The 27886-nt window shown below is 40.7% G+C and overlaps 1 protein-coding gene across 1 annotated transcript in view; it reads left to right on the top strand.

Moving 5' to 3' along the window:
- The window catches only part of LOC112613890 (ATP-binding cassette sub-family A member 3-like), a 180928-nt gene that overhangs the window by 12884 nt on the left and 140158 nt on the right, over positions 1-27886 (top strand). The window contains exons 2-5 of the mRNA XM_025369761.1: positions 2619-2705; positions 3602-3866; positions 23319-23446; positions 25669-25816. Coding sequence (XP_025225546.1) covers positions 2646-2705; positions 3602-3866; positions 23319-23446; positions 25669-25816 — 601 coding nt within the window. The 5' untranslated portion in view covers positions 2619-2645. The remainder of the gene's footprint in view (positions 1-2618; positions 2706-3601; positions 3867-23318; positions 23447-25668; positions 25817-27886) is intronic.

The raw sequence follows: 27886 nt of genomic DNA, 5'->3' as shown, positions 1-27886 counted from the left end.
TCTGGCCTGGCATTGGTATGGGCTTGGAGGCTCAGTTTGCTGGTACTAGCCTGGCAATGGGTAAGCCTGGAGCCTGTATCTGTAGGGGCCAGCCTGGCAGCTGGGTCTACCAGATAGGCCCAGAATCTGGAGCTGTGAGATCTAGCCTGGTGCTAAGGCAGACGTGAAGGCTCAGTCCCCAACTTATTTTCTTGATGTTAGGTTAGATTTTGATGGGCAGAAATTTTAGATTTTGATAAAGCCCCTTTTTTATGATTTGTATCCTTAGTATCCATTTTAAGAAATCTCTGCCTACCCCAAGGTCAGAAAGATATTCTGTAGTAATAGTAGAAATTTTAAAGTATCTTATGTTCATCTCATGTCATATTCAGAAAAAATTGCTTGTAGGAGTAGTTGACTATAGCATTTTGTTACTTTTTTCCAGAGAGGATTCATTTTTTATGTTAGGCAGCTGTCAGTACTTGCAATCTTGGGAGCGCCCTCATCCTGTATTGAGGATTGAGATTATTTGAAGTTGGGGTTTGTAGAAGCTAAAAGGATTGAGATTATTGGCCAGGCGCGGTGGCTCAAGCCTGTAATCCCAGCACTTTGGGAGGCCGAGACGGGCAGATCACGAGGTCAGGAGATCGAGACCATCCTGGCTAACATGGTGAAATCCCGTCTCTACTAAAAAATACAAAAAACTAGCCAGGCGAGGTGGCGGGCGCCTGTAGTCCCAGCTACTCGGGAGGCTGAGGCAGGAGAATGGCGTAAACCCAGGAGGCGGAGCTTGCAGTGAGCTAAGATCTGACCATTGCACTCCAGCCTGGGCGACAGAGTGAGACTCTCTCAAAAAAAAAAAAAAAAGGGATTGAGATTATTGGAGTCCCAGGGAAGGTCAATCTCCTTTAGGTTCCTCCTTACTTACAAAGTCAAGTCCTAATCTAATCCCTTCCATTCCTGGCCCTGAATTCCAGCTCTCTTTCTCGTAGTCCCAAGAATTTAAGTCAGATATTCACGGTCACGTAGTTGTGAAATCCCACATGGTAGTGGTGCGATTTCAACCTACACAGTCTAACTTCAGATCCTTGGTTATTAAAAGGAAACTTCCATGTCACCCTTACCATGAGGGATGAATTTCATTTGTTTTGCTTCCCATTGTATATCTACACCTCACATGACATGTAGTAGGTATTCAGAAAATATTCATTAAATATAAGAATGAATTTTCTCTTAGACCATTTGGGATACCATAGCAAAATACCACAGACTATGTGGCTTAAAAACAGCAGAAGTTTATTGCTCACAGTTCTGATGGCTGTGAAGTCCAAGATCAAGGTGGCAGCACATTCCATGTCTAATGAGGACCCCTCTCCTTGTTGGCCTGTCTTTTCTTTGTGTCCTCAGATGGTGGAAGGAATGAGAGATCTCTGTGGGGCCTCTTTTATAAGGGAATTCATCCCATTCTAATCACCTCTCTAAATCCCCACTTCATTTTTATTTTCTTTTATTTCTTTAATTTTTTGAGATAGAGTTTCACTCTTGTTGCCCAGGCTGGAGTGCAGTGGTGCAATCTCAGCACACTGCAACCTCCACCTCCCTGGTTCAAGTGATTCTCCTGCCTCAATTCTCCTGCCTCAGCCTCCCGAGTAGCTGGGATTACAGGCGCCTGCCACCAGGCCTGGCTAATGTTCTGTATTTTTAGTAGAGACAGGGCTTCACCATGTTGGCCAGACTTGTCTTGAACTCCTGACCTCAGGTGATCCACCCACCTTGGCCTCCCAAAGTGTTGGGATTACAGGCATGAGCCACTGTGCCCAGCCCCGAAATCCCCACTTCTAAATACCTTGACTTTGGGTGTTAGGATTTAACATAAGAAGTTAGGGGAACATAAACATTCAGTTCATTGCAAATCTGTTCCCCTTAGCAATACTGTTAGTGGTAGTTACTTCCAATCTGATAGATTATTGAATAGCATTTTGGGCTTATAGTTGTGCTGTGATTTTATATACTGTTTTGTTGCTTTGCCATTGGTGGTGACTTACTTGTTTTTTGTTGTTTTTAAATTAGTATTTCCATGGGGATTGGGAAAACTACTGGCAAAATTTATCTGGAAACTTGCATCAACAACTTATTGACCTTTGTTTTGTGGTTGGTATTTTATCCATATTAGAAGCTCCATAGATGTTGACTAAATTAAAAATGTAGGTTGGGAGGCTGAGGCGGGCAGATCACTTGAGGTCAGCAGTTCGAGACCAGCCTGGCCAACATGGTGAAACCCCATCTCTACTAAAAATACAACAGTTAGCTAGGCATGGTGGCAGGTGCCTGTAATCCCAGCTATTCAGGAGGCTGAGGCAGAAGAATCACTTGTGGGAGGAAGAGGTTGCAGTGAGCTGAGATTGCACCACTGCAGTCCAGCCTGGGTGACAGAGTGAGACTCTGTCTCAAAAAAAAATAGGGATAAACAATTTCTCAAATATTTTAAATCCTTATAGTTCCTATTTTAAATCTTTATTAAATATTTCTTGTCTTTAAAGCTTGATTATAAAATTAAGTAGTTTAAGTAATTTACTTGTCTAAAATTTACACATCATTAGATAATCTTTTCTTTTTAAAAAACTTTACTCCCTCCATAGAGTTGAACCTCCTCTCTTTTTAGAAGAATGGATTTCTCGGAGGCCAAAAAATTTATGGTTCTTCTCTGGAAGAATTTTATTTTAAAGGTAAGTTGAACTACCTCTAGGGTTATTCCAACAGCTCAGAGGCCACAGGGGGAAATTCTGACAGCTTGATCATTGAATTTCAACTTTTACTGTTTTACTTTTTTCAGTACGAAGGCTGGGTTATCTCTGCCAAATATAGAGTTCTCCCAGAGAGAGATAATAGCAGGCTGTTATGTAGAAAGCAGAAAAAAGACAGTCCAGGAAACTCCTGCTATTATAGAGTGAAGCTGTGTTTTTGGCAACCTATATATTCTTTTATGAAGTATCTTTTATCTTAATATAAAAGAATTATACACAATACAGGACTATTCAGCCATGAAAAAGAATGAGATCCTCTCATTTGCAACAATATAGATGGAACTGGAGGTCATTATGTAAAGTGAGATAAGCCAGGCACAGAAAGACAAACTTTGCATGTTCTCACTTATTGGTAGAAACTAAAAATTGAAACAATTGAACTCATGGAGATGGACAGTAGAAGGATGGTTAACAGAGGCCGGGAAGGGGTATCTTGGGGTAGGTAAGGGGGAAGTGGAGATGGTTAATGGATACAAAAAAATAGAAAGCATGGATAAGACATAGTATTTGCTAGCACAACAGAATGACTAGAGTCAAAAATAATTTGATTGTACCTTTAAAACTATCTAAAAGAGTATAACTGGATTGTTTGTAACATAAGGGATAAATGCTTGAGGGAGTGGATACCCAATTTACCTTGATGTGATGATTATGCATTGTGTGCCTGTATCAAAATATCTCATGTAACCCATAAATACATATACCTGCTATGTACCCACGAAAATTAAAAATTTAAAAAAAAAATTCAAAAATGAACTTGCAAAGTTAATAACCTCTTAGGGCAATTAACATAATCTTTTTTCTTCTTCTTCTTCTAGAGGCGGCGATGTATTGCTTTAGTTGTGGAAATGGTCCTCACATTTCTGTTTAGTGCCACACTCTTGGCAGTACGCTCTGTTATTGTTATAAAGAAGAACGGACCTTTTGATTTTGCTGCTCAGCCTGTCGATGAAGTGCCTTTCTACGTCACAGCTTCCTTAGCTTCTGCTTTCCCTTTGGAATTGGCTTATGTGCCTTCCAGAAGTACTGTGGTTCAGGGTATTGTCGAAAGGGTGAAAATGGATTTAAACCCCCAAATGAAAGGTTAGAACTTAACGTTTTCTGAAAAAACATACAGAATTACTAAGTTGATTTAGTGAAGACATACTTACAACCTTATTAACTGGTTCTTAACCTCCCAATTAAAACATCGTTGGAATCCTCATACTAAGTGTAAATATTATGGACTTCATTACACTTGAAAGTTAAATTTCCAGAAAATATTTTGTTCGTAGAGCCCAGAACAAATAGTAATATTTCAAAATGAGATGACCAATTATGATGATGATTCTAAGTTGTTATCCAGTTTTGTGATACTGTTTTTTTCTATCTGGTTGTGCTTCTTGAACCTGGGTAAGTATACCTTCAGGGGTGTGTGATTTTGTGCCACCGATCAGTGGTCAGTTATTTAAAACAATGTTTTATATTAAAATGTGGTGTGAGTAATATAGGAAGGCTTTAGAAAACACTCAAGCTATGTAGCATTATTTTAAAAGCCTTCAGTCCCTCACTTACCTTCATATTCCCAGATCAGTTTCTTATCTCTTTCTCTCAGAGGTAAATACTGTCAGAAGTTTGGGCCGGCCAGGCGCGGTGGCTCACGCCTGTAATCCCAGCATTTTGGGAGGCCAAGGCGGGCAGATCACCTGAGGTCAGGAGTTTGAGACTAGCCTGGCCAACATGGTGAAACTCCATCTCTACTAAAAATATAAAAATTAGCCAGGCGTGGTGGTGTGCACCTGTAGTCCCAGCTACTCAGGAGGCTGAGGCATGCGAATTGCTTGAACCCAGGAGGAGGAGGTTGTGGTGAGGCAAAATTGTGCCACTGCACTCCAGCCTGGGTGACAGAGCGAAACTCTGTCTCAAAAAAAAAAAAAAATTGAAGAAGAAAAAGTTTGTGGGCATCTCCCTAGCATACCTCTCTCTACACATGTGTGTGCATGGGCGCACACACACACACTCATGCAACTTTTCCATCTTTTTTTGTCTTTCAAGAGATATGAGAGTCCTTGAGAGTAGATGCCATCTCAAAGCATTCTTTTTTGTTGTTTGCTTTTTTATCAAAACATTCTTATTTTAAAATAAAGACTGAAACAAAAGAATATGAAGTTCCCAGTAATTTTTAAATTCTACAACAAAAATATCCCAACAAATTTAGTCTATTATGGGTTACTCCAACAGTCTGTTTGGGTTACTCAAAATATTTTCTGATTTCCACTCTGATGTCTTCTTTGATGCATGGAATTTTAAAATTTTTAGAAATGTGTTGCTGAACTTCCAAGCACTGGGGGCTTCTTGCTATCTTTCTGTTGTTGATTTCTGTTTTAATTTCCTTTCATCAGAGAGTATACTCAATTCCAGTTCTTTGACATTTTGAGAATTGTTTATGACTAGTACATGGTATATTTTGACAAATGTTTTCTGTGCATTTGTAAAAACTGTGTGCTGTAGGTTTTGCTTCTGGTGTTCTATAAATGCCACCTAGGCAAAGCTGGCTAAGTGTCATGCTTTTCAAGTCATCTGTATTCTATTTTTTTTTGTCTGCTTATTATATCAGTCATTGAAAGAAGTATTAAATTTCCAATCAGGTATTATTAGGATTAAATAAGTTATATACTGTATGTATTAATTTTTTTCTTTTTTTTTCTTTTTTTTTTTTTTTTTGAGACGGAGTCTCGCTCTGTCACCAGGCTGGAGTGCAGTGGCACAATCTCGGCTCACTGCAACTTCCCACCTCCCACCTCCCAGGTTCAAGCAATTCCCCTGCCTCAGCCTCCTGAGTAGCTGGTACTATAGGCACCTGCCACCACGCCTGGCTAATTTTTTGTATTTTTAGTAGAGATGGGGTTTCACCATGTTGGCTAGGATGGTCTCCATCTCCTGACCTTGTGATCTCCCGCCTCTGCCTCCCAAAGTGCTGGGATTACAGGTATGAGTCACCGTGCCCAGCCTCTATATATTCAAATTTATATATTTTTGAGATATTAAAATTTCCAACTGAGATGTAGCTATTTTTCTTTTTGCTTATTTATTTTGAATTAAAGTTCATGGGATCTTTCCATTGAATCATTTTTAAAACAGTATTTTTCAGTTCTGGAATTTCCATTTATCTCTATCTTTAATAGGTTCCAGGTCTCTTGGAAAATGTACCATTTTTAAGTTTATTAACCATATCAACCATAGTTACTTTAGAATCCCTGCCAGGAAGTTCTGGTATCTGGATCACTTGTTTATCTTTCTTTTTTCTTGTATGTGATTGAGTTCTATTTTGTAACATGCCTTGTATATTTTTATCAAATCCAAGATGTTGCAGATGAAAACTTTTGAAGGCTCTTGGGGATATTTCTTTATCCAAAGAAGGTTAAATTTTCTGTTGGTAGCTCCCCCTGCCCCCACGGAAGGCTAGTTTTAGCTTCACTGAAGACCACCCTATTTCTGTTTTCTCTTTACTTCTGGGCATAACCCTGGTATTAGTGTGTGATTGATCCTTACTCCTAGGACATGACCATTCCATGATTCCGCTGAAAGTCGGGGGTTCAAGAAGGCTCCTTACCTTGTGGGGCTTGAGCTCCATCCTGTCTCCCCAGCCTGGTGCAGCTGCTGAAATCACTGCTCAGCATTTTAGCCCTCCAGCCACTGTCGTCTACCTGCCTGTACTCACTTGGAAGACTAGAAGTTCATACCCAGGCTTTCGCCCCTCTTCCTGGATACATATGGTTAATTAAGGCAGCTGACAGTCAAAGATGAATACCCGGGCCGGACCCAGTGGTTCACGCCTGTAATCCCAGCACTTTGGGAGGCAGAGGTGGGAGTTCACAAGGTCGGGAGATCGAGACCATCCTGGCCAACATGGTGAAACCCTGTCTCTACTAAAAATACCAAAAATTAGCCAGGCATGGCGGCGGGTGCCTGTAGTCCCAGCTACTCGGGAGACTGAGGCAGGAGAATCGCTTGAACCCAGGAGGTGGAGGTTGCAGTGAGCCAAGATCGCGCCACTGCGCTCTAGTCTGGGTGACAGAGTGAGACTCCGTCTCAAAAAAAAAAAAAAAAAAAGAGCGAGAGAGAGAGAAAGAAAGATGAATACCCAGGAAAACAGTTTAGATATCTGAGGAGACCAGGAACAATGAAAGGAAGAAAGCAAATGGAACCTCCTATACCAGGAGAAGCAGAACTCGTGTAACTACTGGAGGGGTGAGGAGAAGAGCTGCTCAGGTGTCTGGAGTTTCAGCTGGGGTTCAGCTCTACCCCGTCATCCCATCATCATCGTCATCATCCCAGGCTGCAGCATTTGCTTTCTTACGCATGACCACGATGGGAAGAACAGCTATCCCCAGTCTAGGCTTTCAGGACATCGTTACATGTTTGTGTGTGTTTAATGCTCTCCTTATTGGGGCTAAGCAAGTTGGGTATATGTTGGAATGAAAAAAGGTGAAAGATTCTTTTAGGGCTGGGTTTTCTGTTTGTTTTGTTTTGGCCAGGTCACTAGGATTGAAGGTGGGAGAGACAAACGAATTGAAGAACTGGAAGAGTTATTAAAGAGATGGGTCCTGGAATCTAAACTAGAAAGGAAACGAAGTTAGGAAAAGAATGATTTCAGATGTCAAGTGATGGGAATGTAAAATGGCTTTTGACCAAAGACCTCTGAAGCTACATATCATATAACCAGCGCACCACCAGCTCCACACATCAATATCTCTCTACAGCAGTTTCTCTAGGACAATGGTCCCCAACCTTTTTGGCACCAAGGACTGGTTGCCTAGAAGACAGGTTTTCCACAGACCAGTGGAGGGGGGGATGGTTTCAGGGTGATTCAAGCACATCACATTTATTGTGTACTTTATTTCTCTTATTACATAGTAATATATAATGAAATAATTATACAACTCACCATAATGTAGAATCAGCAGGAGCCCTGAACTTGTTTTCCTGAAACTAGGCAGTCCTATCTGGGGGTGATGGGAGACAGTGGCAGATCATCAGGCATTAGATTCTCACAAGGAGCACGCAGCCTAGATCCCTCATATGCACAGTTCACAGTAGGGTTTGCGCTTCTATGAGAATCAAATGCCTCTGCTGATCTGACAGGAGGCAAAGCTCAGCTGGCAATACAAGTGACAGGGAGCAGCTGTAAATACAGATGAAGCTTCGTTTGCTCACCAGCTGCTCACCTCCTGCTGTGTGATGTGGTTCCAGTCTATGGCCTGGGGGTTGTGTACCCCTGCTCTAGGGGTTCTAGGACAAACCAAAATAAACAGCATACTTCCTCACTTGTAAAAAGAAAATAATAATAGTGTCATATTTATAGAGTAGCTGTGTATATGTGAAGTATTTAGACCAGTTCTCTGCACATAGTAAGTGCTCAGTAAAGACTAGATTTATTGGGCAGGCACAGTGGCTCATGCCTGTAATCCCAGCAATTTGGGAGGCCGAGGCAGGTGGATCATGAGGTCAGGAGATTGAGAACAGCCTGTTCAACATGGTGAAACCCCATTTCTACTAAAAACACAAAAATTAGCTGGACGTGGTGGTGGGCACCTGTAGTCCCAGCTACTCAGGAGGCTGAGGCAGGAGAATCGCTTGAACCTGGGAGGTGGAGGTTGCAGTGAGCCAAGATCATGCCACTGCGATCCAGACTGGGTGGCAGAGTGAGACTCTGTCTAAAAAAAAAAAGACTGGATTTATTATGATTATAGGAAACACAGCTTTCTGCTCTGCCAGCATCTATGCTGAGTATCACCATAAGGCCAGCCTACCCGTGACTATTAGGAAAAGCTGTAGCATCTAGCAATACTTCCAATATGTCTTCTCTTTCACAAATAATGATACAAAATATGAAACAAAATGAACAGTAGAGGAAACATTTTGAACAGGAAACCATGTCTATCTCTGTAAACCTGTCCATTTGAAATTTGGATTACTGCTTCTTGGATTCATTCAAGGCAATGGAAATAACCAAACTTTCTGCCTTTAACTACCTGGTCCAAGGAAATCAACCCTGTGTTTCCTCTCTAATCTTAATCTTACCACCTGGATCTTGTTTAAGCCTGCCTAGTCATAAAGGACAACTGCAAATATTTCAGCTTTATTGGAACTCAAGAGCATTCCAGGTTTGTTCTTTGTGATTCTTCCCTTTTATTTCACTTCCACCTAACTTTTAACCTTTTTTTTTTTTTTTTCTGAGATGGAGGAGTGGAGTGTCACGCAGGCTGGACTTCAGTGACACAATCTCGGCCCACTTGGCAACCTCCACTTCCCAAGTTCAAGCAATTCTCCTGCCTCAGCCTCCTGAGTGTTTGGGACTACAGGCACCTGCTACCACATCTGGCTAATTTTTTTATATTTTTGTAGAGACGGGTTTTCACCATGTTGGTCAGGTTGGTCTTGAACTCCTGACCTCAAATGATCCACTCACCTCTGCATCCCAAAGTGCTGGGAGTACAGGTGTGAGCTATTGCATCTGGCCACTTTTAACTTTTGATGTTATATTCCATTTCCAGCATCTAGCTCTTACATTTTGATATTATGTTCTATTTCCAGCTATGTCCCTTTTTCTTTCTTTCTTTTTTTTTTTTTTTTTTTTTTGAGATGGAGTTTCACTTTTCTTGCCCAGGCTGGAGTGCAATGGTGTGATCTCGGCTCACCGCAACTTCCGCCTCCCAGTTTCAAGTAATTCTTCTGCCTCAGCCTCTCGAGTAGCTGGAATTACAGGCATGCGCCACCACATCCAGCTAATTTTCTATTTTTAGTAGAGATGGGGTTTATCCATGTTGGTCAGGCTGGTCTCAAACTCCTGATCTCAGGTGATCCACCAACCTTGGCCTCCCAAACTGTTGGGATTACAGGCGTGAGCCACTGCACCCAGCCTTTTTTTTTTTTCTTAAGAGTGGACTTAGTTTTACCAGCTTTGATGATTTGAATTCTCTGAGGCCCTTGTCTCCTCCTGCTCCTGACCAACCGTGTAGGTGCCCCCCTGATTCCAGGCCCCGAGAAGCTACTTTCAGCTTTGAAATGTGTGTGCCAGCTTTGCCTACCCCCTGAGAAAGGGAGATTATTAGATGCACCTGGTATTTTGCAGTGTTACAAAAGTGATAATTATGACCCCTTAGCATAATTTCATAGCCACCAACAATGTTCTCAGGTTTGGATGGCAGTCCAAATATACTTTAAGTATTTGGCAGTCCAAATATACCGCCAGATTAAACTATCTTGAGAAAGTAGAATGGACTGTCATTATTTGTGGATTCTGAATTTGTGAATTCAATGACTCACTAAAATTTATATGTAACTCAAAATCAGTAACCGTTTCACATTTCACTTTTGAGGTCAATTGCAGACATGCAGAGAGTGGCAAAAAAATTGAGTCCTCCAAGGGTGGTTCCCAGCCTTGGCCAGGTCAAATAAGATGACACCCTGTCCACCTTGTTTCAACTCTCATACTACAAACAAGTATTCTTGACTTGATATAGTTGGTGCCTTTATTTTATTTTATTTTATTTTTTTTGCATCTTTGTTCTTTATGTTGGTGATTTTGTTGTTTAATGTCACCCCCAGGCATAGTGCTGAAGTACTGTCTCATGTTCCTAAGTGCAAAAGGGCTATGATTATATCTTTTTATTTATTTATTTATTTATTTATTTATTTATTGAGACAGGCTCTTACTCTGTTGCCCATGCTGGAGTGCAATGGCATGATCTCGGCTCACTGCAACCTCCACCTCCCCCAGTTCAAGCCATTCTCCTGTCTCAGCCTCCTGAGTAGTTGAAACTACAGGCACATCACCGTGCCCGGCTACAGTTTTATATATTTAGTAGAGATGGGGTTTCACCAAGTTGGCCAGGCTGGTCTAGAACTCCTGATCTCAAGTGATCTGCCCACCTTGGCCTCCCAAAGTGCTGGGATTACAGACGTGATCCACCGTGCCTGGCCCTGATTATGTCTTTTGGAGAAAGTACAAAGTACCTGTGTTAGAGAAGCTTAATTCAGGCATGAGTTATACTGCTGCTGGCCATAAGGTCAGTGTTAGTGAATCAACAGTATGTATTAAATAAGGTGTCTTTAAACAGAAACACCCCAAAAAACAGCTTATGTATTGATCAATTGATGAAAATGTGACCAGAGGCTTGCAGGAACCTAATTTTGTATTTTCCCTAGGAGTAATCATTCAATATTCCCTAACTCAAGTGTCTGTGATGACTTTATAGAATATAACTGTGAATAATGAAAATGGATGGCATCCAGGATGGGAACATAACATGTACAGCATCGGCACTTTCATATGAAAGTCTCCCAACAGTGCAGGTGCAGCTGTACACTCCCCCAGTACACAGGGCACATGCAGTTCAAGAGCTGAGGTCGATACGGTGTAGACCCTGTAATTATAGGGAAGCCGCCACTTTTGTTTGCCAGAATTTGTGCAAAGTCCTAGTTACTTTCTTCTCAAGCCAAGTTCAGTCTCTAGATGAGATGTATTGCAGCAAACAATGTTGATAATGGGTTCCAGGCACTGCTAACATTCTATATTTTTAGCTCAGCACATACCTAGGCACAGTGCTGCCAGAGAGTACTCATAGCTATCTTAGTGGGTACATCTGGGTCCAGGAAAATAGGATTTATGTTTGCTATTAACCCTTTCCTCACAATAATAAATCTGCAGTCTTTTTTTTTTTTTTTTTTTTTTTTTTAACACGGAGTTTCGCACTTGTTGCCCAGGCTAGAGTGCAGTGGCGCGATCTTGGCTCACTGCACCCTCCGCCTCCCGGGTTCAAGGATTCTCCTGCCTCAGCCTCCCAAGTGGCTAGGATTACAAGCCACCACGCCCAGCTAATTTTTTGTGTTTTTAGTAGAGACAGGGTTTCACCATGTTGGCCAGGCTGGTCTCGAACTCCTGGCCTCAAGTGATCCGCCTGCCTCTCCCTCCCAAAGTGCTGGGATTACAGGTATGAGCCACCACACCTGGCCAAAACCTGCAGTTTTATATCAAAATGTATCATCAGTGACAGTCCCTAAGGACAATCACATTTTTTTCTGACACCATAATTGTATCACAATGTATCACAATTATTAGCATTATGGACCAGAAAAGCAGTCTATTTACTGTTTTTCAAAACGAATTGGGTTATCCTTGATACCTACCATCCCCACCCTGTTTGAGATGCAGTAAAGGGCTCGGGTTGATGCCAAAATCTTGGACACACCCTCAGTCATGAGGTACCATGATTAGCGGCAAGCGCAGATCAAGCCTTGTCCTGGTCTGTGCCCTGGGGTTCTTTGAAGCTGATGAGTGATTTAGAAGAACACTGGCAGCCAAGTATAAGCTGGTCATATGGAGTCACACATGAGGCTGAGAGATGTCTCATTCATCTCATGTTGAAAGCTGTTACTCTCATCAACATTTCATCCTCTTTGGGGAATGATTATGTTGCTGACTAGAGATCAACATGGAAATCTGGGTATAAAAAGCTGTCAGGGAGGCCGGATCCTTTCTTCCAGTGGCTGCCTCAAATCCAGCAGGTCCTTGAATAACGTCATTTTGTCCAGCGTCATTTTGTTATAACTTTGATTGGAAAAAAGAAATTGATTCCCAGCCCGGGCTGTCGTCTGTGTGGAGCTTGCATGTTCTCTCCATATCTGTGTGGGTTTTCTCTAGGCATTCCAGTTTCCTCCTGCATCAAAGTAACTTTTGAGGTCATTTGCAGACATGCAGAGAGTGGCAAAAAGTTTGAGTCCTCCAAGGGTGATTCCCAGCCTTGGCCTGGGATGTGCACTTTAGGGCAATTGGCATGTCGACATTGTCCCAGTCTAAGTGAATGTGGGGTGTGCGTGACTGTGCCCGGTGATGGCATTCATCCAGTCTAGGGTTGGCTCTTACTTTGTGTCCTAAGCTGCAGGGACAGGCTCTGGCCCCCTGCAACCTTGAACTGGAATAACTAGCTAAATGATTATTTTACTTGTGTTTGTTAATCTGTCTTAAATGTATATATGGCTCACATTATTTATTTCAATGCTTAATATTAGAAGTGTTTTGGTATTTATTTAGATGTTTGGTGATGTTTTTTCTGATCATAAATATACCATAGGCACTCCAGCCTAGGAGTACAGAACAAAATCCCATCCCCTCGAAAAAAGAAAACAGTAATATGCAATAAAAACTTAACTCTTTTTTTTCCCAGAGACAAAGTCTTGCTCTGCTACCCAGGCTGGGGTGCAGTGGTGTAATCATAGCTCACTGTAATCTCAAACTCCCAGGCTCAAGCGTTCCTCCCACCTCAACTTCCCAAGTAACTGGGATGATAGATGTGGGCCACTACTCCTGGGCTAATTTTTTTTTTTTAATTTTGTAGAAATAGAGTGTCACTATGTTGGTCAGGCTGGCCCCAAACTCCTGGCCTCAAGCAATCCTCCTGCCTCAACCTCCCAAGTGCTTGAGCCACGATGCTGGCCCTTAACTCTTGTTTATATCAATTAGATTATGGCAAAGTTAGTTTCGTTATACATCATTTCACTTAAAGTTAGTTTCCAAGAACCTATTGATGATGATAAGTGAGGGCTTACAGTACATGTTTTGGAGATAAATATTGTGAATGCACAATCACCCCTCAGGCTAAATAAATATTGACCCAGGAACACCAGAGTCTGACCTCATTCTTCCCTCTTCCCTTTGGATAAACCTGTTTCTTTGTTTATGAGAACTATAGGAATGCCTCATTTTTATGCAAATATAAAGCAAGTGCCCAACCACCACATTTACCTAAATGCAGATGTTTTGGAGGCTCAAAACTCAAGGGTCTCCACCCAGGATCCATACATACAGAAAAGACACTTGTCCAGGATGGGGGCTAAATCTTTGGAGTTGAGTGTTACATTTTTATTTTGCTTTGTTTTTCATAGTTTTTTTGTGCAAAAAATGAGTGGAGCAAAGTAGCTGGGGGAACTGACTGTATGCTCGTCTTTTTGAGATTCAGAACTAGCGATACATTGGAGTCCAGGTGACAGGTGTGGCAGGGAGTGGAAGCCCTGTTGAGAAATGGGGACTTGAGAAGCATGGAATAGTACCTTTGGTGAGGATGTTGATGTTCTCTCTCAAGCTATTCCATCTACGTTGGCAATAATGAGGCTCCCGATGGAAGCTTTTGAGAATCAGATAGTTGGGGATTTGCCGCAGGAAGAGTTGTGACAATCAAGCCTTTTAAATCTTAGTAATAAAACCACATGATATTTCATTTTCCCCTGCAGGTTTTTGAAGCCTTTGATATCCTGTTTACATCAAACATGTTACTCCTAAGAAAATCTTTAGTGTATACAATTCCACATACAGATATTTTAAATGACTACTTTGGCTCAGAAGAGTACAAATGACACCCTGGTCTTTTAAAATTTCAATTAGATTCAGTTTAATCTAGGCTAAATCCGTTGATTGATCACCTCAAATATTGAAACGTAATTGCCTCAAATATTGAAACAATAAAGTAGTATCATTCCTTAATTTCTTAGTGTTTTCCATAGTAGAGATTCTCATAATGTGGATTTTGAATAAATTTTGTGGATTTTTTCTTTTCTTTTCTTTTGAGAGGGTGTTTTGCTCTTGTTGCCCAGGCTGGAGTACAGTGGCACAATCTCGGCTCACTGCAACCTCCACCTCCCAGGTTCAAGCGATTCTCCTGTCTCAGCCTCCTGAGTAGCTAGGATTACAGGAGCCCACCACTATGCCTGGCCAATTTTTGGTATTTTTAGTAGAGAAGGGATTTCGCCATGTTGGCAAGGCTGGTCTTGAACTCCTGACCTCAGGTGATCCGCTTGCCTCAGCCTGCCAAAGTGCTGGGATTACAGGCGTGAGCCACCTCGCCCAGGCAGATCGGTTTTTTAATTTCCCTTTAAGATGGAACTTCCCTTTTTTTTTTTTCTTTTTTTTTAAATTATACTTTAAGCTCTAGCATACATGTGAACAATGTGCAGGTTTGATACACAGGTAAACATGTGCCATGTTGGTTTGCTGCACCCATCAATTCGTCATTTACATTAGATATTTCTCCTAATGCTATCACTCCCCACTCCCCCAACCCCACGACAGGCACTGGTGTGTGATGTTCCCCACCCTGTGTCTAAGTTATCTCATTGTTCAGTTCGCACCTATGAGTGAGAACAGGTGGTGTTTGGTTTTCTGTTCTTGTGATAGTTTGCTCAGAAGATGGTTTCTAGCTTCATCCATGTCCCTGCAAATGACATGAACTCATCCTTTTGTATGGCTGCATAGTATTCCATGGTGTTTATGTGCCACACTTTCTTTATCCAGTCTATCACTGATGGACATTTGGGTTGGTTCCAAGTCTTTGCTATTGTGAATAGAGCCGCAATCAACATACGTGTGCATGTGTCTTTATAGTAGCATGATTTATAATCCTTTGGGTATATACCCAGTAATGGGATTGCTGGGTCAAATGGTATTTCTAGTTCTAGATCCTTGAGGAATCGCCACACTGTCTTCCACAATGGTTGAACTAATTTACACTCCCACCAACAGTGTAAAAGCATTCCTGTTTCTCCACATCCTCTCCAGCATCTGTTATTTCCTGACTTTGTAATGATCACCATTCTAACTGGCCTGAGATGGTATCTCATTGTGGTTTTGATTTGCATGTCTCTGATGATCAGTGATGATGAGCATTTTGTCACGTGTTTGTTGGCTGCATAGATGTCTTCTTTTGAGAAGTATCTGTTCATATCCTTTGCCCACTTTTTGATGGGGTTGTTTTTTTCTTGTAAATATTTTTGAGTTCTTTGTAGATTCTGGATATTAGCCCTTTGTCAGATGAGTAGATTGCAAAATTTTTCTCCCATTCTGTAGGTTGCCTGTTCACTCTGATGGTTGTTTCTTTTGCCATGCAGAAGCTCTTTAGTTTAGTTAGATCCCATTTGTCTATTTTGGCTTTTGTTGCCATTGCTTTTGGTGTTTCAGTCATTAAATCCTTGCCCATGCCTATGTCCTGAATGGTATTGCCTAGGTTTTCATCTAGGGTTTTTGTAGTTTTAGGTCTAACATTTAAGTCTTTAATCCATCTTGAATTAATTTTTGTATAAAGTATAAGGAAGGGATTCTACATATGGCTAGCCAATTTTCCCAGCACCATTTATTAAATAGGGAATCCTTTTCCCATTTCTTGTTTTTGTCAGGTTTGTTAAAGATCAGATGGTTATAGATGTGTGGTGTTATTTCTGAGGGCTCTGGTCTGTTCCATTAGTCTATATATCTGTTTTGGTACCAGTACCATGCTGTTTGGCTACTGTTAGCCTTGTAGTATAGTTTGAAGTCAGGTAGCGTGATGCCTCCAGCTTTGTTCTTTTGGCGTAAGATTGTCTTGGCAATGCAGGCTCTTTTTTGGTTCCATATGAACTTTAAAGTAGTTTTTTTCCAATTCTGTGATGAAAGTCATTGGTAGCTTGAGTGGGATGGCATTGAATCTATAAATTACCTTGGGCAGTATGGCCATTTTCACAATATTGATTCTTCCTATCCATGAGCATGGATTGTTCTTCCATTTGTTTGTGTCCTCTTTTATTTCATTGAGCAGTGGTTTGTAGTTCTCCTTGAAGAGGTCCTTCACATCCCTTGTAAGTTGGATTCTAGGTATTTTATTCTCTTTGTAGCAATGGCGAATGGGAGTTCACTAGGAATGCTTGTGATTTTTGCACATTGATTGTGTATCCTGATACTTTGCTGAAGTTGCTTATCAGCTTAAGGGGATTTGGGGCTGAGACGATGGGGTTTTCTAGATATACAATCATGTCATCTGCAAACAGGGACAATTTGACTTCCTCTTTTCCTAATCAAATACGCTTTATTTCTTTCTCTTGCCTGATTACCCTGGCCAGAACTTCCAACATGATGTTGAATAGGAGTGGTGAGAGAGGACATCCTTGTCTTGTGCCGGTTTTCAAAGGGAATGCTTCCAGTTTTGGTCCATTCGGTATGATATTGGCTGTGGGTTTGTCATAAATAGCTCTTATTATTTTGAGATACATTCCATCAATACCTAGTTTATTGAGAGTTTTTATTATGAAGGGCTGTTGAATTTTGTCAAAGGCCTTTTCTGCATCTACTGAGATAATCATGTGGTTTCTCTTACTGGTTCTGTTTATGTGATGGATTATGTTTATTGATTTGCATATGTTGAACCAGCCTTGCATCACAGGGATGAAGCCAACCTGATCGTGGTGGATAAGCTTTTTGATGTGCTGCTGGATTCTGTTTGCCAGTATTTTATTGAGGAATTTTGCATCAATGTTCATCTGGGATATTGGTCTAAAATTCTCTTTTTTTGTTGTGTCTCTGCCAGGCTTTGGTATCAGGATGATGCTGGCCTCATAAAATGAGTTAGGGAGGATTCCCTCTTTTTCTATTGATTGGAATAGTTTCAGAAAGAATGGTACCAGCTCCTCTTTATACCTCTGGTAGAAGTCGACTGTGAATCCTTCTGGTCCTGAACTTTTTTTCGCTGGTAGGCTATTAATTATTGCCTCAATTTCAGAGCCTGTTATTGATCTATTTAGGGATTCAACTTCTTCCTGGTGTAGTCTTGGGAGGGCGTATGTGTCCAGGAATCTATTCATTTCTTCTAGATTTTCTAGTTTATTTGCGTAGAGGTGTTTATAGTATTCTCTGATGGTAGTTTGTATTTCTATGGGATATGTGGTGATATCCCCTTTATCATTTTTTATTGCATCTATTTTATTCTTCTCTCCTTTCTTCTTTATTAGTCTTGGTAGTGGTCTATCAATTTTGTTGATCTTTTCAAAAAACCAGCTCCTGGGTTCATTGATTTTTTGAAGGGTTTTTTTGTGTCTCTATTGCCTTTGGTTCTGCTCTGATCTTAGTTATTTCTTGCCTTCTGCTAGCTTTTGAATGTGTTTGCTCTTTCTTCTCTAGTTCTTTTAATTGTGATGTTAGGGTGTCAATTTTACATCTTTCCTGCTTTCTCTTGTGGGCATTTACTGCTATAAATTTCCCTCTACATTACGCTTTAAATGTGTCCCAGAGATTCTGGTACTTTGTGCCTTTGTTCTTATTGGTTTCAAAAAACATCTTTATTTCTGCCTTCATTTTGTTATATACCCAGTAGTCATTCAGGAGAAACTTGTTCAGTTTCCATATAGTTGTGCGGTTTTGAGTGAGTTTCTTAATCTTGAGTTCTAATTTGATTGCGCTGTGGTCTGAGAGACAGTTTGTTGTGATTTCTGTTCTTTTACATTTGCTGAGGAGTGCTTTACTTCCAATTATGTGGTCAACTTTGGAATAAGTGCAATGTGGTATTGAGAATAATGTATATTCTGTTGATTTGGGGTGGAGAGTTCTGTGGATGTCTATTAGATCTGCTTGGTGCAGAGCTGGGTTCAAGTCCTGGATATTCTTATTAACCTTCTGTCTCATTGATCTGTCTAATATTGACAGTGGGATGTTAAAGTCTCCCATGATTATTGTGTGGGAGTCTAAGTCTCTTTGTAGGTCTCTAAGGACTTGCTTTATGAATCTGGGTGCTCCTGTATTGGGTGTGTATATATTTAGGATAGTTAGCTCTTCTTGTTGAATTGATCCCTTTACCATTATGTAATGGCCTTCTTTGTCTCTTTTGATCTTCGTTGGTTTAACGTCTGTTTTATCAGAGACTAGGATTGCAACCCCCGCTTTTTTTTGTTCTCCATTTGCTTGGTAGATCTTCCTCCATCCCTTTATTTTGAGCCTATGTGCGTCCTTGCATGTGAGAGTGGTCTCCTGAATACAACACACTGATGGGTCTTGACTCTTTATCCAGTTTGCCAGTCTGTGTCTTTCAATTGGGGCATTTAGCCCATTTACATTTAAGGTTAATATTGTTGTGTGTGGATCTGATCCTGTCATTATGATGTTAGCTGGTTGTTTTGCCCGTTTATGGATGCAGTTTCTTCCTAGCATTGATGGTCTTTACAATTTGGCATGTTTTTGCAGTGACTGGTACCAGTTGTTCCTTTCCATGTTTAGTGGTTCCTTCAGGAGCTCTTGTAAGGCAGGCCTGGTGGTGACAAAATCTCTCAGCATTTGCTTGTCAGTAAAGGATTTTATTTCTCCTTCACTTATGAAACTTAGTTTTGCTGGATATGAAATTCGGGGTTGAAAATTCTTTTCTTTAAAAATTTTGAATATTGGCCCCCACTCTCTTCTGGCTTGTAGAGTTTCTGCCAAGAGATCTGCTGTTAGTCTGATGGGCTTCCCTTTGTGGGTAACCCGACCTTTCTCTCTGGCTGCCCTTAACATTTTTTCCTTCATTTCAACCTTGGTGAATCTGACAATTATGTGTTTTGGGGTTGCTTTTCTCAAGGAGTATCTTTGTGGTGTTCTCTGTATTTTCTGAATTTGAATGTTGGCCTGCCTTGCTAGGTTGGGGAAGTTCTTCTGGATAATATTCTGAAGAGTGTTTTCCAACTTGGTTCCATTCTCCCCATCACTTTCAGGTACACCAATCAAATACAGATTTGGTCTTTTCACATAGTCCCATATTTCTTGGAGGCTTTGTTCATTTCGTTTTACTCTTTTTTCTCTCACCTTGTCTTCTCACTTTATTTCATTAATTTGATCTTCAGTCACTGACACCCTTTCTTCCGCTTGATCAAATCAGCTATCGAAACTTGTGCATGCATCGTGAAGTACTCATGCCATGGTTTTCAGCTCCATCAGGTCGTTTAAGGTCTTCTCTACACTGTTTATTCTAGTTAGCCATTCATCTAACCTTTCTTCAAGATTTTTAGCTTCCTTGTGATGGGCTCGAGCATGCTCCTTTAGCGCAGAGAAGTTTGTTATTACTGACCTTTTGAAGCCTACTTCTGTCAACTTGTCAAAGTCATTCCCCGTCCAGCTTTGTTCTGTTGCTGGCGAGAAGCTGCGATCCTTTGGAGGAGAAGAGGTGCTCTGATTTTTAGAATTTTCAGCTTTCTGCTCTGGTTTCTCCCCATCTTTGTAGTTTTATCTACCTTTGGTCTTTGATGCTGGTGACCTACAGATGGGGTTTCGGTGTAGAAGTCCTTTTTTGTTGATGTTGATGCTATTCCTTTCTGTTTGTTAGTTTTCCTTCTAACAGTCAGGTCCCTCAGCTGCAGGTCTATTGGAGTTTGCTGGAGTTCTACTCCAGACCCTGTTTGCCTGGGTATCACCAGCAGAGGCTGCAGAAGAGCAAATATTACAGAACAGCAAATATTGCTGCCTGATCCTTCCTCTGGAAGCTTCATCCCAGAGGGGCACTCACCTATATGAGGTGTCTGTCAGCCCCTACAGGGCGGTGTCTCCCAGTTAGGCTACACAGCGGCCACGGACCTGCTTGAGGAGGCAGTCTGTCCATTTTTAGAGCTCAAACTCCATGCTGGGAGAACCACTGCTCTCTTCAGAGCTGTGAAACAGGGACATTTAAATCTGCAGATGTTGTCTGCTGCCTTTTGTTCAGCTAAGCCCTTCCCACAGAGGTAGAGTCTAGAGGCAGTAGGCCTTGCTGAGCTGCAGTTTGAGCTTCCCAGCCGCTTTGTTTACCTACTCAAGCCTCAGCAATGGCAGACGCCCCTCCCCCCAGCCAGGCTGCTGCCTCACAGTTCGATCTCAGACTGCCGCGCTAGCAGTGAGCAAGGCTGCATAGGCATGGGTCCCACCCAGCCAGGCACGGGAGAGAATATCCTTGTCTGCCGGTTGCTAAGACCTTGGGGAAAGTGAAGTATTTGGGTGGGAGTGTCCCGTTTTTCCAGGTACAGTCTGTCATGGCTTCCCTTGGCTAGGGAAGGGAAATCCTCTGACCACTTGCGCTTCCCAGGTAAGGTGACACCCTGCCCTGCTTCAGCTCACCCTCTGTGGGCTGCACCCACTGTCTAACCAGTCCCAATGAGATGAACCAGGTACCTCAGCTGGAATGCAGAAATCACCTGTCTTCTGCATCTGTCATGCTGGGAGCTGCAGACCGGAGCTGTTCCTATTCAGCCATCTTGGAATGGATCAGCTAAGATGGAACTTTCTTTTATTATTATTATTATTATTATTATTATTATACTTTATGTTCTAGGGTACATGTGCACAACGTGCAGGTTTGTTACATATGTATACATGTGCCATGTTGGTGTGCTGCACCCATTAACTTGTCATTTACATTAGGTATATCTCCTAATGCTATCCTTCCCCCCTCCCCCCTCCCCCGACCCCCCAACAGTGCTGCAGTAAACATATGTGTGAATGTGTCTATATAGCAGCATGATTTATAATCCTTTGGGTATATACCCAGTAATGGGATTACTGGGTCAAATGGTATTTCTAGTTCTAGATCCTTGAGGAATCGCCACACTGTCTTCCACAATGGTTAAACTAGTTTACAGTCCCACCAACAGTGTAAAAGCGTTCCTATTTCTCCACATCCTCTCCAGAAACTGTTGTTTCCTGACTTTTTAATGATTGCCATTCTAACTGGTGTGAGATGGTATCTCATTGTGGTTTTGATTTGCATTTCTCTGATGGCTAGTGATGATGAGCATTTTTTCATGTGTCTGTTGGCTGCATAAATGTCTTCTTTTGAGAAGTGTCTGTTCATATCCTTTGCCCACTTTTTGATGGGGTTGTTTGTTTTTTTTCTTCTAAATTTGTTTGAGCTCTTTGTAGGTTCTGAATATTAGCCCTTTGTCAGATGAGTAGATTGCAAAAATTTTCTCACATTCTGTAGGTTGCCTGTTCACTCTGATGGTAGTTTCTTTTGCTGTGCAGAAGCTCTTTAGTTTAATTCGATCCCATTTGTCTATTTTGGCTTTTTTTGCCATTTCTTTTGGTATTTTAGACATGAAGTCCTTGCCCATGCCTATGTCCTGAATGGTATTGCTTAGGTTTTCTTTTAGGGTTTTTATGGTTTTAGGTCTAACATTTAATCTAATCCATCTTGAATTAATTTTTGTATAAGGTATAAGGAAGGGATTCTACATATGGCTAGCCAGTTTTCCCAGCACCATTTATTAAATAGGGAATCCTTTCCCCATTTGTTGATTTTGTCAGGTTTGTCAAAGATCAGATGGTTGTAGATGTGTGGTATTATTTCTGAGGGCTCTGTTCTGTTCCATTGGTCTATATCCCTGTTTTGGTACCAGTACCATGCTGTTTTGGTTACTGTAGCCTTGTAGTATAGTTTGAGGTCAGGTAGCGTGATGCCTCCAGTTTTGTTCTTTTGGCTTAGGATTGTCTTGGCAATGCAGGCTCTTTTTTGGTTCCATATGAACTTTAAAGTAGTTTTATCCAATTCTGTGAGGAAAGTCATTGGTAGCTTAATGGGGATGGCATTGAATCTATAAATTACCTTGGGCAGTATGGCCATTTTCACGATATTGATTCTTCGTATCCATGAGCATGGGATGTTCTTCCATTTGTTTGTGTCCTCTTTTATTTCATTGAGCAGTGGTTTGTAGTTCTCCTTGAAGAGGTCTTTCACATCCCTTGTAAGTTGGATTCCTAGGTATTTTATTCTCTTTGAAGCAATTGTGAATGGGAGTTCACTCATGATTTGGCTCTCTGTTTGTCTGTTATTGGTGTATAAGAATGCTTGTGATTTTTGCACATTGATTGTGTATCCTGATACTTTGCTGAAGTTGCTTATCAGCTTAAGGAGATTTTGGGCTGAGACGATGGGGTTTTCTAGATGTACAATCATGTCATCTGCAAACAGGGACAATTTGACTTTCTCTTTTCCTAATTGAATACCCTTTATTTCTTTCTCTTGCCTGGTTGCCCTGGCCAGAACTTCCAACATGATGTTGAATAGGAGTGGTGAGAGAGGGCATCCCTTTCTTGTGCCAGTTTTCAAGGGGAATGCTTCCAGTTTTTGCCCATTCAGTATGATATTGACTGTGGGTTTGTCATAAATAGCTCTTATTATTTTGAGATACGTTCCATCAATACCGAATTTATTGAGAGCTTTTAGCATGAAGGGCTGTTGAATTTTGTCAAAGGCCTTTTCTGCATCCATTGAGATAATCATATGGTTTTTGTCTTTGGTTCTGTTTGTATGCTGGATTACATTTATTGATTTGCATATATTGAACCAGCCTTGCATCCCAGGGATGAAGCCCACTTGATCATGGTGGATAAGCTTTTTATATGCTGCTGGATTTGGTTTGCCAGTGTTTTATTGGGGATTTTTGCACAGCTAAGATGGAACTTTCAGAACACTGTTTGAAGCATCCTTTATTCCTTGGTTTACTTAACTGTATTTATTATAACAATTTATTATGATTTTAAACTTGTGGTCAAATTTTTTAAAACCCCTAACATTTTTATGCACTCAAGGTATCCATTAGTTCATTATGTCAATGTTTCAGCAATAGTGTTTTGAAATGTAATAACAATATTTTGGTAGCCTTTTATCCATGTAAAATAGTCTCCCATCTTACATGTAGGAAGAGCTATCATATATTTTGCTCTTATATGGACAACTCACATATTAGACTTTTGTCTCTCTACAGTTCTAGGCTTTTCCACAGAAGAAGAATTTGAAGATTACGTTAAGGAAGTAAATAACTCTGAAAAGGTTCTGGCTGCTATTGTTTTTGATCATGACTTCAAAAATAGCAATGATCCCCTGCCACTGAAGGTGAGAAAGTTTTCTGCAAAAACCTCATATTTCTACTTCCAGTTTCCAGAGATTTAATGAAGTAGAAGTATTTGTTCATTTTTCCATTTTGTAAGTGGAGAGACCATAGCTTTCCCAAGATCATAGTGCTTATGTGTGGTACAGCAGGGATTGGAATCCAGATCTAACTAACTTCAGTGTCCGTGCACTAATTTAGTCAGTGCCTCATGCTGATGTGGAAGGACTTGTATTAACTACCTGCCAGGCTTTATTCATAAACTGGACTCATAGGAAACGCTGACGATTGTGGACATTGCCTCTGTCATTGCATCTGATAGGGCAACTGTCTGTAGCCCTACAGATGATGGTAAAGAAAATGCACATTTCCTGGGACAAAACACCTGATGCAGTAAATAAAACATACGCATCTTCATTAGCAGGGAACACAACATGAAATTTTTCCTTTTTCTTTTGAGTGAGTCTCATAATTTCTCTTCTAATTATAAATAAAGAAAATAACTCGAGGACTGAAGCAGGCTGAATCAAAATTAGAACATCTGCAAACACCAAGGAAGATTCTGATAACAACCCCCCAAGGAGGAGAAGCAAGGACAATGCTTTGAACTTGGGGTCTCTGGTGTTGAGTGAAATAACCAAAGTACAACATATAGATATGCCCAGAGCCAACATTCTGCATTTAGGATACAGATGGTTGTCAATGGAACAAAAAAGTAAGGAAAACTGCCAGGTTTTAACTAGGGTAATAGGTATCCGTTCATTCCACCCCATAACTTCCTCTGTGTAGGTCAGTGTCCCTCAAGATGGTGACTCCTTATAAACTGATGCTGATCTAGGCTCAATGGTATACACTGGGCTTGGCAATTTAAATTTAAATTGGTGCAATTGAAAACTTCACCTCTTCTGTCTGGCATGGTCTCCCTCTCCCTGCCCTATATTTGGCTTGCACATGCTTACCTTGTGCAACTGCTGCTGTGACTTTTTCTGTGTTGTCTCTTCTGACCACATGTACCCCTTCTCTCCTACATCCTTCCATGAATACCTTAACCATGTGTCTGTCACTGAGTTTATACTACAATGTAAGTATGTTTCGTCAACTAGAATTTGGGTTCCTTGAGGAATAGGGGCTGCCTCCTTGAACATGGGATAAGTTCCTAAAACTTTTGTCTAGATAACTGAGTATATGAATATTCATCCAGACCTATGGCCTCTGCCTGTCTCTCCTACTCTTCCTGATTTCTCTGGTCTGAGCCTTCTGACTTTTGACAACTCTTGGTCCATTTGCTATCTTTTTTTTTTTTTTTTTTTTTGAGACAGAGTCTCACTTTGTTTCCCAGACTGGAATGCAGTAATGTGATCTTGGCACACTGCAACCTCTACCTCCTGGGATCAAGTGATTTTCCTGCCTCACCTCCAAAGTAGCTGGGATTACAGGTGCCCACCACCACACCTGGCTAATTTTGTAGTTTTAGTAGAGACAAGGTTTCACCATGTTGGCCAGGCTAGTCTCGAACTCATGACCTCAAGTGATCTACCCACCTCAGCCTCCTAAAGTGCTGGGATTACAGGCAGGAGCCACCACTCCTGGCGCATTTTTTATCTTTTAAAGTTAGTTAACCTCAGCGTGACATTTACTCAGTTCTCCAAAAGTAATACTACATTTTCATTTAATAATTAGATTATGCAACACTCCACACTTAGATCTTATCACATTCCTCCTCCATTCTCATATCGGAGTCTTCTTTATGCTATCATTGCTTTTAAGAGAGGAAGAGATTTTCCTCTTAGAACACTACACTTGACTGACATAAAGGGAAGGAAAATTAATAATGCCTTTTGGTACATTTCATTTTAGTATGCAGCCATCTGTCTGTTTAGGGAAAAAAAATTCATAATTATAGTTGTCACTATATTTGCTTACCACAAGCCTGCAGTATGCATCTAAGTGTTGCTGACACCTCAATAAAAAATTTCACAAAATTAACAAAGGATGGATTTAAAGGAGGTGGGCTTGAATTTAGATGTAGTTAGAGCATAGATGCCTTAGGACAAATTTGCTCTCGCTTCCTGATGTCCAGAATATACTTCAGCCTCATCAGGCAGTCTACCTCGAAATCACATATTCCCAGTTGTACTTTAACTTTCTTTTGTTTCTGATTATTCTTTAATTATTTTGGGATTGGGGGAGCTCTTAGATATTGATTGTTTCTTACTGCTCCCTCTAGGTAAAATATTACCTGCGTTTTAGTAATGAAAAGAAGAGTAATATGCTGGAAAATATTTATGAAGAAGCAAGCTGGTTGACAGATTTTCTCTTTCCACCTATCCCTTCAGTGGGACCCAGAAACCAAGATGAAGATGGGGGGAGTCCTGGTAAGCAGATCTTTATTCTTAATATCCCAGTCATATAGGATGAGCCATTACATATTTAAATTTCTGTTTCTTTACTCTTGCAATGGAAGCTGCTTATTTTTAACTTACTATTTTGGTGATTTTTAAATATGTCCAAAACCCCATATGAAACATTCTATATCTTTGAACAACATATTTTTATTGCCTTTTATCCTTTCCTGGTCCTTACCATTGTGTATCTTTATATTTTCATGTGGTTTAATTGTGAACTTTTGACTTACATGACTTAATGAACATTTGTAGGTACCAACACAACCTGATTAATTGTAACTGTGTGTTGTCCTGTTGGATTGATGAGTGATTTTTAATATAACTATAGTAATTTTAAAACGTCAACTTATTATACAGCCTACCATTTATAAGGATTTAGTGTGGGGACTTTGCTTTTACCAATAACTTTGCAAACTTACCTTGAGGAAACTATTCAACCAAAGAAATAAACTGATTGATTTAGCATAATTCTTAAAAATGTGAAATAACCTACATCTTAGGTATGGTAAGTTAATAGTACAAATATAAATATAATTTGACAGAGCATTGTGCAGTCATTAAAATATTCATGAGATCTTTTTGTAGAAGCCAAGTTCAGAACTCTGTTATCAAATCATAGCTCTGTTAACTGCATATTCATCAACATAAAACCGGGACAGATACCCAAATATGAAAACAATTGCTCTGTTAGGGTGGCAGAATTGTGATGTATGTTATTCTCTTTTAAAGTAATTTCAGGCTGGGTGCGGTGGCTCACACCTGTAATCTCAGCAATTTGGGAGGCCGAAGTAGGTGGATCACTTGAGGTCGGGAGTTCAAGACCAGCCTGGCCAACATGATGAAACCCTATCTCCACTAAAAGTACAAAAATTAGCTGGGTGTGGTGGCGGGCACCTGTAATGCCAGGTACTTGGGAGGCTAAGGCAGGAGAATCTCTTGAACGTGGGAGGCGGAGGTTGCAGTGAGCCAAGATCATGCCACTGCACTCCAGCCTGGGCAACAGAGCGAGACTCTGTCTCCAAAAAAAAATTAATAAAAATAACAATTTTCAAATATTATTTTTCCAGTCATAAAATTTGAAATGAAATCTTATGTTTCTTATGCATTATGTTACTGCATTATAACCTTAGTCTACTAGTAAGAAAACATTAAACCCAAATTGTGGAACATTCTCCAAAATGGCTGACCAATATTCTTAAAAACTCTCACGGTCGTGAAAAACAAGGAAAGAATGAGAAACTTTAACAGCTCAGAGGAGAGTATGGAGACGTGACAGCTAAATGCAATGCAATATTCTGAATGGGATCCTAGAACAGAAAAAAAAAAAAAAAGACATTCGGGAAAAACTGGTAAAATGCAATAAAGTTTGTGTAAAATATAAATGCTGTTGCATGCACCAATTTTTTTTGTTTTTAGTTTTGACAAATGTATGATGGTAATGTAAAATGTAATATTAGGGAGTTAGGGAGGTTTCATGCAGGATATATAATAGTATTTCTCAATCTTTTTTATTATTGCCTTTCTAAGGAGACCTGTAGACATTTTTTCCATATCTGCTTCCCCATGAAGTATTAATACCACAGACACACTGTAGGTGTGTTCATATACTGTGACCCCATTGAGAATGCATGGTATATGGGAATTCTCTGTATTGCCTTTGCAACTATTCTGCAAAGACTATTTTTCTTCTAAGATTATACACACACACACATACACACACACACACACATATATATAAAATATTTATTTATTTAGAGACAATTTCCCTCTGTCACCCAGGCTGGAGTGCAGTGGCGTGATCTCAACTCACTGCAACCGTCGCCTCCCAGGCTCAAGTGATTCTCCTGCCTCAGCCTCCCCAGTAGCTGGGATTACAGGCATGTGCCACCATATCCAGCTTGTTTTTGTATTTTTGATAGAGACAGAGTTTCACTATGTTGGCCAGGCTGGTCTCGAACCCCTGGTTTTAAGTGATCTACCCACCTCCACCTCCCAAAGTGCTGGAATTACAGGCATGAGCCACCGTGCGCAGCCAAAAAG

The sequence above is a fragment of the Theropithecus gelada genome, chromosome 20, assembly GCF_003255815.1.
Source record: "Theropithecus gelada isolate Dixy chromosome 20, Tgel_1.0, whole genome shotgun sequence".
Classification (NCBI taxonomy): Eukaryota; Metazoa; Chordata; class Mammalia; order Primates; family Cercopithecidae; genus Theropithecus; species Theropithecus gelada.
The sequence above is the reverse complement of the archived record's forward strand: the minus strand, read 5'-3'. Positions and strand labels throughout refer to the sequence as shown.